The 14,421-nt window shown below is 41.6% G+C and overlaps 1 protein-coding gene across 1 annotated transcript; it reads right to left on the minus strand.

Moving 5' to 3' along the window:
* Positions 1 to 1,373: 1,373 nt before the first annotated feature.
* Ccdc117 (coiled-coil domain containing 117) lies at positions 1,374 to 13,667 on the minus strand. The gene is made up of 5 exons (XM_026412198.2): positions 12,811 to 13,667; positions 12,125 to 12,175; positions 7,609 to 7,836; positions 6,629 to 6,766; positions 1,374 to 4,195 (listed from the first exon to the last, which is right to left on the minus strand). Exons 1-5 carry the CDS (start codon positions 12,990 to 12,992, stop codon positions 3,958 to 3,960), a joined length of 837 nt encoding a protein of 278 aa, XP_026267983.2. The 5' UTR covers positions 12,993 to 13,667; the 3' UTR covers positions 1,374 to 3,957.
* Between the last annotated feature and the right edge of the window lie 754 nt (positions 13,668 to 14,421).

A 14,421-nucleotide genomic window follows, 5' to 3' on the forward strand; every position in this document is an offset into this window, starting at 1 on the left:
AAAGAGGCAGCTGTGCCAACAGGAGAGGCCATATGTAACCTGAGTAGTTTTCATTTCCTGCACAGATGGGTGAGAATTACTAAACACTGCTCAGCCTTGAGAAAACACCTGGTACTCAAGGACATTTTCATATTGAAACACCAAATTGAATGGTTTTAACTAAAAATCAAGATTTTTCCATAACACCAAAACAAGAGCTCTACTAAATGCAAAGGTGTGTTTCATGATTAAGATTAAAGATGCAAGTGACAAGACGCCTACAATCACTTCCTCCTTACTTTTCTACTAGAGGTGCTATTGGAGCTGAGACAACTAGGCAGACGGTAACAATGCCTATTCCAGGAGTATTTTAAAGTATCAAATTCTAGTTTAAGACTATACCCCTGTGACTTGGGACTCTAACGCTGGCTGACACACCAAATGGGTGTTGAAAGACATCATTGTTTCACTGCAGCTCAAGTCTCAACACTTCTTGGCTGCACTAAGGATTGAACCCAGGAGTGTTTTACTGCTGAATTATATCCCATCCTTTTCACTCATTTTACCTTGAGACAGGGTTTCATTAAGTTTCCAAGGCTGGCCTCAAACTTGCAATCCTCCTGTCTCAGCCTTCTGAGTAGCTGAGTCTGCAGATGGGCACCACTGTGTCCACCTCTGAACCATACCATTTCAATGAAATCTAAATGACATGTTAGGCACTGCTACAAAAAGATTCTGTAAAACCAACTGACCAAGAACCACCCTGGATCTGAGTTGGATGATAATACTAAAGCATCACTTCTAGCTATTATTTTCAATTTTGGTTAAAAACAAAACAGTATCTTTTGCTTTCTGTTAACTACAAGCCAAAGGTAACTTCCCCTTTCCAGCAAGTCAGGGATCCACATTTATCAAAGAATGACCACAAATATGCAAGCAACACTGCCACCCAGCGACCTGTCAGCTCGTAAAGCATGTAACGAAACAGAATTTTCTTATCCCTCATTCTTGAAGATCCCAAACCCTTCTTTGTGAACTCTAGAAACCATTTCCAGTTTCAGAACATTTTTAACATGATCATAACTGCTTTCTAATACTGACAATCCACAGCAGTGAGCTGCTCTCAGTGGGACGCATTCTACAGGTTTCAGAATGGCAAAACACAGTCTGTCTCCTGCTAATCTCAGCTATGGAATTTATCTTTAATCCAAAATACTTATCCATTCGTGACAATTTATGTTCCTCATTGATATGAATGCTGCTTCAATCACATCTTAGAGGAAAGCAAAGAGAGTAACTATTTCATTTACTTAAGTGCAGGAATACAAATGTCTCAAAAAGTCCAAAACACTTAAGAAGTTTTATTGAAAATGATAAAATACAGAAACACCAGATTCTCATTTTAAAGTAAAAATGACAGCATCTTCCAGAACTTTTCTAGTACTGCACCAAAAACAAAACCAAGTTCCAGATCCAAAAGAACAAATGAACCTGCTGGTAAATTTTTCTCATGGTTCTAACCCCTACCTTCTTAATTTTTCTAAATTTTACATTGTACCTGGTTCTAGAATGAGTAGCACTGAAAAAAAACTGATTAATATTTGTGAGAACTGGACTTTCTTCAAATTAAAAAAAAAAAACAAAACACACGCATACACGCACACATCCTATTCAAACTCAGAGGAAAATATACATTTGTTCATTAAAGCTCACCTGCTTTAGATTATTTTTTTTTCTCTTCACACATTAGCATCGTAAGCCAATGTTTGATCCATGCCGCAAAAACTGTACAAAACGAAAAGATCTGTTAATTCCCAAGAGAAACCTGAAGACAAAAGCAAAAGCTTTATGCTACAAAAGAAAAATAAAATGTACTGGGGCGGTGGAGATGGCTCAGATGAATAAGCACCACAAGGATGATGAAGAAAATTTTTGTACAAACATACGCAAGAATATAAAAGTCCAAAAATGAGCAAAAACATCCATTTTCCTGCAGAAATAATTTTGTCAGATAACTTGACTCAGAAACAAATGCTTGGATTTTAATTAACAGAATCTCAATTGTCCCCCATGTTACCGTTGTATTAGAGCCTCCCTTCTCATGGTGCAGACCCCGATCAGAGGCCTTTCGACAATTCCCACAGAAGATAATCTTGGTGTGTTTTGGATCTGTCTTTGGAAAGCTGCCATCTGCCTTTCCACCCTACACTGGGACTAACTCCAAACCCTAGGAAGTCCCTTCATGCTTTTGAGTTGTACTAAAACAAACGTTTAGCACAGAGATTTCTTTAAGGCTATAAACTTTACAAGTTGGTCCCATTAAACAATGACCTCAAGGCAGGAGTTTTTCAAACTGCATGAATCAAACACTTGCACATTTCAACAGAATACAGTTTACATTCATCTCTAAGTTTGAGATTAAGAAACTATTAGCTGGTTTCCAACTGGTTTCAATACTGGTTTGAAGTTTGAATAATTTTACTGTGTAGACATTAAATACTTTGTTTAAATATTAAACATTAAATCTTTTCCTGACTATCCAGACAGAAATAGAGAAAGCAGAAACAACAGGCAAGAGAAGAAACAGTCTAACAGACTTGTAACTTCTACACCATCTGTAACAAGGGGAGGGATTTCAGCATGGGTTTTAAAAATGCCTGGAAGCTGGTTTCTATAAATTCACCTCTACTTGGCATAAACCAATTTTTTTCTACAAAAGGTATCTCTTTCTTACAAAGGGAGAAGAAACCAAAAAAATAAGAACTGGGGTGGTCTCCTGTTGGGTGATAAAAGGGCCAGTATTACACTCATTTAATAACGCCTAGTGAGTGTTCTGTAGCAATGAAGAAATTGTCATTTTACCTTGCATGGAGTCCTTGCCACAAATAAGAGCTCTTCCTGAGAAATTAAGAACTTTAATCCTGGCTATTCCCAAAGGACATCTTGAGCCTGGTTTAGGTACTCAAGAAGATAAAGATTTCCTGCTAGCAGGAAGCTATCCTCTATTAACTTGTAGGCTTACTGCACAATAATTTAAGCACCAGACAAATTGGCTATTTCAGTAAATCTCAATGTCACCTGCCCATATATTCTCAATTAATCATTCACTGTTTTTGAAATTAACATTTAACAACTCAACTTCTTAATACTATCTTGCCTTTTTTTTTTAAACTATAGAGGTTATCAATGCTGGGTTCAGCTGACACTGCACTTCCTCAGGATTAATTAAAGGATGCTTGCTTCTCCCATAGGCAGTTTACAGATGGGTTAGCTCACAATCTTTTTAACTATCAAAGTTAATTAAGCTGTAAACACTGCGGAACAACCTGGTTTATCAACTCTGCAAGGGAGACCAAGGAGCAACATTAGAAAGAAAAAACCTTTTCTTTGTATTTTCATTGCATTTACCTGAGGCACAGAGAGCCACATGCTATTTATAGCCAGTCACATGCTGGCTATATAATCAACACAGCTATGTTGAATTGACAACTAATACACACATTTCATAGCCTCTGTTAAATTTTTTAGGAAGAGGCTTAAGCTAATGCTTTCTTTCCTCCTGCTCCCAATCACATATAGTCCCCGCTGTAAATAGCTCAAATCCACAGACTATGCTGTGACTCCCTCTTTCTCATCTTTTTCTACTCAAGAATGTTCTCCAAGTTTATGAATGGCTTACAAAGTGACAGATGACTTCAGTCACCCTTACACATACATACAGCTTCTATACTTGCCTTTGAGGAGACTAACACTCCTTTAATAAGCCTGCTAGGTACTTTTCCCTTAAGACAAGCTTCCTTGGCAAAAAGTTGAAGTCAATAAATGGCTACCCAAAATGAGAGTCCCACCCCAAGTCACAGGTGGAGATATTATTACACCCGTTTCATAAAACTTTCAAGTCCCTATACTAAGCAAGTAGGCTCATCACTAAACACAGGAGCCTTCTAAATTTGACAACTGTAGTGTAGAAACTGGTTTCTAGAGTTCCATCTCTTCTTCTGTGCTAGCAGCTGTTTCCAAACTAGTGTAAAGAGGCATCCCTGTTTGCCGAGGTTCCAAGAACAGTTCAGTCCTCTGCGGGAAGGCAGTGCCAGCAGATGCATGTTTAGTTTGGCTCTCTCCCGTGTAGTTCTTAGCATTAGATGATGGCTTTGGCTTATCAGAAAGGAGTTCAGGGAGAGGTTTCCAGAGCACAAGCTCCATGGAAGGACGGCTCCTAAAATACAAAATAGATTTTTATCAGGAAGGCACTAAAATACATAAAATCTCAACAGTTCTGTAATTTTTTTTTTGGGGGGGGGCAACTGGGGGACCAAACAACTAGGGTTTCACATGTGCAAGACAAGTGCTCTACTACTGAACTATATCCCCAATCCTATATATATTCTTAACCAAACCAACTAGTTGTACTGATGCTATGATTACAAAGCAATATAAACATCCAATGTAGAAAACAGAGTCGATGTAATTTTGGTGAGGGGTGGGGTATTGAACCCAGAGACATGTTATCACTAAGCTACATCCTCAATTCTTTTTTATATTTTAAGACAGTTGCTGAGGTTCCCTGACCTTGTGATCCTCAGCCTCCTGAGTGGCTGGGATTACAGGTGTTTACCATTATGCCTGACTAATGTTATTATATTTTTAATGGCAGATTTGGGTAACAATCTCCTGTACCCTACCAATGCTGAACCCAGAGCCTCAAGCATGCAATGCACTCACTCTACCACTGAGCCACACCCTCAGCCCTATGGGTGAATTATAGCAAATCATTATAAACAAAAATGAAACAGTGGACCAACATATTAAAGTATCTCACATGCCTTTTGCCTAGTACAGTTATAAAGGATAATGCTTTGCAGTTAAGCCAAAATAATCTGTCATGCACATTCAATCACATATTCTCCCAAACCCTGTGGTAGTGCAAGTTTCTGGGACCCAAGGCAAGTAAAGCAAAAATACAACACAATAAAGGACAACCCCAAAGGCTAGCTTCTGGAAAACTGCCAAGAGCAGCAGGTGCTCTGTTTCAGGCTCGAGGGCAAGGTGACCTGCTTACTTTTGGCTAAACTATTTAGTCTCCCCTCAATACTCGAAGTTAATTATAAACTCAAGCCAGGGCGCTATTGCAAAGCTCTGTGATCTAACACCAAGCAACAGTTGAACCTCAGTGTCAGAAGGCAATAGTGCCTTATCTCTTTAGCATCAAGGAGACTAGCATCCTATGAGGCTTTTTTGGACACCCAAAATTCACCTTCATTGGGTACCAAGTGTATACATGGTCTTTTGTAGACAATACTAAAATGGTACTTTAGAACTTGTCTACTACTGTATGCAATATATAATAATCACTTGAGACTGTTCAGGCTCAGGGACTACAGGATTATGGAGGTAATCATTACTTTTTTTTTTCTTTTTAGTTGTAAATGGATCTTTTAATTCATTCATTCATTCATTCATTCATATGCCGTACTGAGGCTCAAACCCAGGGCTTCACACATGCCTGGCAAGTGTTCTACCATCGAGCTCCAACTCCAGCCCCACCATTAGTTTTTATATTAATGGGTCCCAGGCCACTTTGTTTTTAGGTTTTTGTGTTTGCATCCCAGTTTTCCTTCCTCGACCTCTGCTATAGTCACTACTCCTCTACCAGGAGTGAGTCTGTTCTGTTCTCACTTGCTCTTTCTCTGCTTCTACTCTGATAATCTAGACAACGAGAAAACTAAGTTTATTAAAACATGATTTACGGGCTGGGGATGTGGCTCAAGTGGTAGTGCGCTCGCCTGACATGCGTGCAGCCCGGGTTCGATCCTCAGCACCACATACAAACAAATTGTGTCCTCCGAAAACTAAAAAAATTAAATAAATAAATATTAAAAAAAAAAAATAAAAAAAAATAAAACATGATTTACTTTTTTTCCCTTATGGTCCTAGAGATGGAACTCAGGGCACTCTACCACTGAGTCATACCCCAACCCCTTTTGGTTTTTATTTTCAGACGGGGTCTCATTAAATTGCCAAAGCTGGCCTCAAACTTGTGATCTCCTGCCTTAGTCTCCTGAGTTAGCGGGATTCCAGGTGTGTGGCCTGGTTTAAACTATGTCTTAAATTAAGAGCAAAAGAGCTCTGCTAAAGGCCCTGAGAGGCTACATTCTTAGCCAAGAATATGGGCTCTGGTTTGTGGCCTTTGTGATAACTATTTGGAATCCTGGGACACTTTATTTTCTTTACTGCCTAGGTCTCTATGGTGTTTCTGAAAAACAGAACCAGATAAACCAGAAGTTTCAAAATTAGGTTCCTATATCCTACCATGAGAATTTAAGAGAATGAACTCTCTTGTCAGTTTTTCCTTTCACAAATATTAAACTGCAATGCATTTCAGAGCTTAAGAACAAACCCAGGAGGAAGGCAGCAAGGTAGCCTCTCCTACATACTTCAAACTCTGCTTGCACAATACTGTGCTCACCCACAATCAACTAAGAAAAATCCTGTCTCCAACCTGCGATGAATATAAACCCACTCTGCTCCTCACTTGCCTGGTGAGGAGAAGGTGAAGAGCTGACTAGGACAGGATGAACAGTGTCTAGACTAGATACTGAGTTTTCCTTTCAAGATCATAATTAAATGGAAACCAGATATCAAAACTCACATAGACTCAATCATCTTCTTTGTAAAGACTTCATCAAATTCTCTCTTCAAACCTGTTTTCATGGTGTCAGAAAGGACAAGACTGGGGAGATGGTTAACATTTCTGTCAGCTTCGACTTCTTCATCTTCGTCAATTATTCTAAATAAATTAAGGCAGGAGCAAGGAAAGAAAAAATATTTAGTCAAGTTATTACATATTCTTCTAGAAACTAGACAACATTTCAAAAATAAACAAGATAAAAGCAATAGGTGTTACAGCAAAAGATCAAATTAGGCTACACCTCAGTTTAACACAAAGATGGGCCAGGTACGGCGGTACGTGCCAGCAACTAGAGCAGCTGAGGCAGGAGGATCAAGTTCAAAGCAGGCTTCAGCAATTTCTGTCTCTAAATATAAAAAAAGCGGGGCTGGGGATGTGGCTGGGGTAGAGCGCCTGCCTAGCACACACGAGGCACTGGGTTCAATCCTTAGTACCACATAAATGTAAAATACAGATATTATGTCCACCTAAACATAAATATTTAAAATAATTATTTAAACATAAATATTTAAAACAAATATATTAAAAAAGGCTGAGGAGATGGTTCAGTGGTTGAGTGTCCCTGGGTTAAATCTATAGTACAAAAAATAAAAACAAAAAGATCAAATGATGTCAATGGAAAAGTATGTATGGAAGAGTTGTTTAACATTCCATTTAATAAAAAAGTTTTACAAACAATGGAGTAAAATATGAAGAACATGTCCCAGAGAACTACTTCATAAACCAAAATAAATATTTATAGATTGTAAATAAAAATGTTTAGTACAGTTCTATGACAACTCACTTTAACATTTAAAGGGTACACTTTGGATTCCCTGATCTTTATAGTCTTCCTGAGAGGCTGAGGATCATAGTTATTACCAAATGTTAACTCGACTAGCTTAAAAGAGGAGTGACATAAAGGAGCAGCAGCAAGTTAGTTACGTGTGCTGTCCACTTACCTGTCCTCAATCTCCTGAAGCCTCCTTCGGGCAACTTCACATTGTGGTTCTCCAGATGTCTGATCCATTTCTTCAAAAACAGCATCCAACATTCCAGGTACCGAAAGGCCACCACTAGTGCATGGATTTACTCCATGACCCTCTACATCCTGATGCGTACAGAGAATCCAATTATTTGGACCAGCACAAAGTTCTGCTTCAGTAAGTCGTTTCTTTCTTACTGGACACCTGAGAAAAAGAAAGGAGGAAAAAAAAAAAAAGGAAGGAAATTCAATAAAACCCCAATCATCTCTAACTGTAACCAAAATCTTTATTTGGTTAAATTATTTTTTTGACATTGTGTTAATAAAAGATAGAAAGTTATCCATTTCCCTGCCTGTGACTCTCAGCCTCCCTGAGACACTTCTACTGTTCTTCACCAACTAAGCATCAGCAAGATTTTACCTATTAAGATTACAAGCATTCAATGAGGAAACTTAAAAGAGGTGGCACATGCCTGTAATCCCAGTGGTTCAGGAAGCTGAGGTAGGAGGATTCTGAGTTCAAAGCCAGCCTCAGCAAAAGCAAGGTGCTAAGCAACTCAGTGAGACCCTGTCTCTAAATAAAATACAAAATAGGGCTGGGGATATGGCTCAGTAGTCAAGTGTTCCCGAGTTCAATCCCAAGTACCCTCCCACCCCTGACAAAAAAAAGAGGCTGGGGTTGTGCCTCAGTAGTAGAGCGTTTGCCTAGCATATGTAAGGCACTGGGTTTGACTCTCAGCACCACATACAAATCAATGAATAAAAATAAAGGTTCATCCACAACTAAAATTAAAAAAATTAAAAAAAATTGTCTCTAGTTATTTGGTTCTGGAAAGGTCAAGCAGGAAGCAAAGAAACCAAAAATGACAAAACAGCAATTCAGAACCAGCCATACTTTGTTAATTGCTGCTGTTCCCTCAAACACACAGTAGTAGGCTGGCATACAGCCTATATCTCCTTAGGGCAAAAATGTATGCCTGGCATGTTCCAAGTATTACAAGTGCAGGTGACATCACTGATTTTTTAGTTCCTCCAAAATGTCACAAAATGTCCCTGATAACAATGGGGTCCACTTTTCTCTTATGTTGTAACATACTCCTCTATTTTCTGGACAAATTTGTATTTCACAGAGACCTTAAAATTCAACAAACCCAACTTCCTCCTTTTGTAGATTTGGAAGTTAGGACACAGAAAAGTTAAACTGGCCCCTCCAAAGTATCACAGTAAGGTAATGAGTTGCACCTTGGGGTCCAGATCCCAGAGTTCCTGAATCCTACCTCTATGTCATTTTCACTACATCGATCTACCTCCTTCAAAAAGTTCAACTGCTTTTTCAAGCTTTTACTGTAAACCTGTATTTGCAAGAGTTTATGGTATGCCCAGTGTTTATCTGAAGCAAGTAAAATAGACAAGTGGCCCTATTCGTTCTAAGTATTTAGTACTTTTTTGCCTGAGCATCCTCAAGTGCAATCTCAAGACCAGAACACAGCTCTGTAACCAAAAAAAATCATTAATGGCTACCACAGCTTATGATTTGCTAAATCAAGGGTCAAAGGAAGTTGCATGTATTTTAAGACTTGCTAAGGACTGAAAATCAACACTAAAGTCTCTGTCAATATAAAATCTGCCAAGTAATAATGCTCTCTTGAGATGGTGGTGCATGTCTATCATCCCAGAAGCTTGGGAGGTGGAGGGAGGAGGATCACAAGCTCAAAATCAGCTCAGCAACTTAGTGCTGACCCTGACTCTATTTAGCCACACTTCCTCCCAAGGCCTCAGTCTCTCTATTCATAAAAAGTGGGGTTTTTTGGGGGGTGGTATTGGGTGTTGAACCCAGGGCCTTGCACATGCTAGGCAAATGCTCTACCACTGAGCCTTTTTGAGACAATTTCGTAAAGTTCCCCAGGCTGGTCCTGAACTCATGATTCTCCTGTCTCAGTCTTCCAAGCAGCTAGGATTACAAGTGTGGATCACCATGCCTGATAGTTTCCACACATTAAAATTTTTATTGTATTTAAGCACTGGAACTAAGCAAAAGCCAAAAGTGGGCTGAGGCTATAGCTCAGTGGTAGAATGCTTGTTTCAATCCCCAGCACCACAAAGAAAAAGACATTTTTGCATCATTCACAGCAATTTCAAGAAAGAACAAATATTATCTGGTTTAGTGGCTTTTAAACTAAGGCAACCTTTAAATCTACTGTTCCATAAAACTGTATCAAACTTAGAAGGTGTCTGATGAAAAAAACCAAGAAAAAGAAAAAGAGGGACTGGGGATATAGCTCGGTTTGAACAGTGCTTGCCTCACATGCACAAGGCCCTGGGTTCAATCCCCAGCACGGGGGAAAAAAAAAAAAAAAAAGAAATTCACATGCAAAGTTAAAAAATGAAGGGCAAATTTGGGGCAAGAATTTTTCTTTTGTACTAGGAATTTAATCCAGGGGAGCTTTGCCTCCTGAGTTGCTGGGATTACAGGCATACACCACTGTGTAGAGCCGAGGTAAACTTTTTTTTTTTTAATTTTTATTTTTTGGTACAAGAGATTGAACCCAAGTGCGCTTAACAACTGAGCCACAACTCCAGTCCTTTTTCTTCTGAGATAGGGTCTCCCTAAGTTGCTTAGGGCCTTGTTAAGTTGCTGAGGGTGGTTTTGAACTCTTGATCCTCCTGTCTCAGCCTCCCAAGTCGCTGGAATCATAGGTGGGTGGCGCCTGGCAATTAGGTCAACTTTTACAATATACATATAAACTATAAATTTCCTTAACAGAGACTTCTTATAAATCGAGAAAAACCCCCAATAAGCCAATAAAAAATTCGAAGAAATAGGAACAATCTACATAAAATGAAACAAATAGCTTAAGTGAAAAAGATGTTCAGTAAAATTAAAACATGTGACTCAATTTCTTTCACTTTTAATAATAAAATCCTATATAAAGTATATCAAACACAATTTAATGAGTAATTACAAAATAAACATCAATAAAAATATCATGTAAGATACAAAACTCTGGGGCTGGGGTTATGGCTCAGTGGTAGAGCACTTGCCTAGCAGGTGAGGCACTGGGTTTGATCCTCAGCACCACATACAAATATATAATAAAATAAAGGTATTGTGCCCATCTACAACTAAAAATTTTGTTTAAAAAAAGAATTCTACTGTATGAATTTGTAATTTGTTTCATCTACTTCACTCTACAGGACACTGGGATTATTTCCAGTCCTAAGCTATCATGAACAAGGACGCTGGGAACTTTCTTGTAATGGCCTCCTGCTTATGTATGAACTTCTGTGAGTTACATTCAGGAGGGAATTGTTGGGTAAAAGGATATATGTGCCTTTGACTTTGTGAGAGAATGCCAAATTGTTTTCCAAAGTGTTTACACCAATTTACAACCTCACTCATAGTGTTTGAGAGTTCCTGGTGCTCCACATCTGCTTCAATAACTAGTGGCAGAATCCTCTAAAGCGTAATATGATTTCCCAAAAGACTAATGAGATTGAACACCTTTTCATTTGGTTGGTCACTTGGATATCCTCTTGGGGCACTTTCTTACTCTTTTTTCCATTAGACTGACTATGAGTTACACCTTTTCACCTATCAGTTAAGCAGCAATCAAACAGTTTGAAAATACAGTTCAGTGAGAAGATGGAGAAAAAGGCATTCCCACTATTAACAGGAGTATAAACTGTCAACAACTCTTTTTTAAAACTTAAAATGCACACACGTTAAGATCCGGTAATTCCACATCAAGGAATCCATTCATCAGGCTGGGATGTAGCTCAGTGATAGAGCACTTGCCTAGCATGCACAAGGCCCTGGGTTAGATCTGCAGCAGGGCAAAACAACAAAACAACCATTCACCCACTTGCAAACACACAAAGAACTTCAAAAGAATAGATATGGTAGACTCCTTCATAAGAGCAAAATATAGAAACAACTTAGAGACTGGTTATCTACACCTAATCCTCCAAAAGAACTGCATATAACCGCTGACAAAAAAAAAAGGGTAGAACTTTATGTGCTGATAAGGAACAAGCTACAGCAGAGTCAAATGAAGGACCAATGTGTTATGCACTGTGAGCAGTATCTATGCAAAACAAAAAACAAAAAACAAAGGCATATACAATTACAAACTTATAAATGTTGAGTCTATCTTCTAAAGAAGAAACAGGTAACAGGGATGCCTCTGGGGAGAACTGAGAGTACACGTAGGACTTTTCAATATGTATCCTTTGGTTCTTTTACTTGGATCTGTAATCCTAATAATGTTAACATAGTTTAAAATCCAAACATTACAACTCGTTACAGAGTGAAGCTTGCCTCTGATATGCCAGTCACCCTTTTCTCTGCCTAAAAGGAAACCCATGTTATCAGTTTCTTCTGCCTGCTTCCAGACGCACACCTGTTTCACCTTTTCACTTAAAACGGAGTTTAGGACAGACCTATTTTAAATTAACAGTGACCATAAAATGAACAAACGGCCCCTGAGACTTACTCATCATCCTCCGCCTCTCGCTTGTGCTTCTTTTTACAGTGAACGGAAACACTGTTGAAACAAACAAAAACCAGTCAATTGAGCAACCTGTGTGGGCTTCAGTTTCCAGCATCCCGCTCTCTCCAGCCAACAATCCTGCTCACCCGCCACACACCCAATGTCCCCTTCCTTGCTGAGTGGGATGGAGACAGGTCACGAGGTCAGTCGGGTAATGCTGGGTGGTCCCGACATAACCAGAGACACTGACACGGAACCTTGCCGTTTTGTCAAGGTAATGGGAGATTAGGGAGACCACACTGGGGGCCGTCGGTGCAGGCTGCGTGCTCGGCACTCCTTCCGGACCCATGTCTGTCCCCGCACGGCCGACGAGGAACCGAGCGTCCGAGAGGCACTGAAAGTTGTCACCACCTGCGGCCGCGCTGCGGTCGGCAAGGGGAGCGCGCCGAGTACGCCGAGGGGACACCCGGGCTCAGGTCGCCAGGTTCCAATTGGAAAAGTCTCACTTCTCCGGGGCGCAGCCGGCCCGAGGCTCCGCCTGGATGCCCGGGCTGGGCGACCTCCGGCGATCTACGGTTAACGTCTCCGGGATCAGCTCCTCCTCCGTACGCGGGGCTGGGAAGCCTCCCGCGGAGGGTGCTGGGGAGGGTTAACGAGCCCGCCCGCCCCGCGCCCGCCGGGCTCCTCACCGTCCGCGCGCCGCGCTCCCGCCGGGGCAGCTCGGGACGGCGCGGAGTCCCGGCCGGGGGGCCAGCTCCGAGTCGTCGGCTCCCGGCGCGAAGGCCCGGCCGGGGAAGGCCGGCGGCGGCTGCAGGAAGTCCGAGCTGCCGCTCAAGGGGAGGCCGCTGAAGGGCCGGCCAAGCGCTGCCATGGCCGGAGAGTCGAGGAAGCTGCGACCGCGGCCCCGGCCACCCGCGTCCCCAGGCCCGGCAGCTGCCGCCACTGCGACTGCCGAGAGGCGCCCGCCTCCAAGCCCGCTTCGACCCCACGTCACGCCTTCTAGAACCCTCCACCCCGGGCCGCCCAGGGGCACGCCGGGATTTGTTGTGTGTGGAAGGAGAGCCGCCGCCTCGAGGGATGCTGGGAGTTGTGGTCCTTGCAGACTACAAGCAAGATGGCTGCCCCAGACTCAGTCGGGCGGCTTGAGGATACCCAGCCCTAGCCAGTCTCTAGTGTGACAGGTGTTCGAATCCTCGGTCCTCAAGTAAAGTCTCTGTACCTCAGTTTCCTCGGTAATGAAACGGAATATCAACAGTATCTATCTTCAGGGAGCCGATGTGAGGAGTGAATGAATTAAAGCCTCTAGGACTTGGTGGGAGTAACACTGGTAGGGCGCATGCTCTGCATACATATGGCTCTCTGTCACTCAGTAGCACCTCAAAAATATGAAGAAAATATCTAGAGCCCTTGGAACACAGCCCAGCACACATGCACTCAATATAACTGTCAGTTCCTTCTGTGTTTTAATGTAAATGAACTTGGTGATGCCTTAGAGGGAACAGCATGGAGGATCAGCGAAAACCTCAGAATGCTTGTGAAAGGTACTTTTAGCTTCCCCCTGGAACATCCAGAAGTGACAGGCAATGCCTCTTGATTAAGCTTGGTAGACAGCCTAGTACAGTTGATCCACCTTCATTATTGATCATGCCTTTGGGGGGAGGATACTGGGGTTGAACCCAGGGGTGCTTTACCACCAAGACATCCTCGTGTTTTTGTTGCTGATGGTTCCCCTAAGTTATTGAGGTTGACCTTGAACAACCTCCCCAATTGCTGGGATTACAGGTGTGTGCAACTGTGCCTGGCAATTAGGCCTCATTTTTAAAATGTCTTGAATAGCGCCATCATCCAATCTGCCTTAAGTATTTATGACATTGTCAGTGTCCTTCAGCGAAGACCACATAGAATAAAGATGGATTTAATGACTGAATAAAGTGAGGGAGTGGCTCATCTAAAGAGATTCTTAAAGGATTTAGTGTTGCTTTAAGTCATTGGGGGAAGGTTTGAGAAACTGATGTGACTCCATTTTTTAAAACAGCTTCTACCTCAAAGCCTGTCCAAGGAAGGGGGCGTGACCCTTGTTCTTGGAAAAACCCACAGAGCCCTCCTAGGCACATACCCACCCTGCTGAGTTGTTTGTCTGCAAATAACAGGAGAGATCTGTGGTGCCAGGAGTCCTGACTCAGTTAGGCTAGGTGAGGACCCAGAGCAACCCCCTAGCAACCACTAATCAGCATGAGACAGAGAAAATACCTGGGATGCCAGATGACCCCCCGCCCCCAGTAGTTTATGGTGGTTGATAA

Source organism: Urocitellus parryii, chromosome 3 (assembly GCF_045843805.1).
Source record: "Urocitellus parryii isolate mUroPar1 chromosome 3, mUroPar1.hap1, whole genome shotgun sequence".
NCBI classification, from domain to species: domain Eukaryota; kingdom Metazoa; phylum Chordata; class Mammalia; order Rodentia; family Sciuridae; genus Urocitellus; species Urocitellus parryii.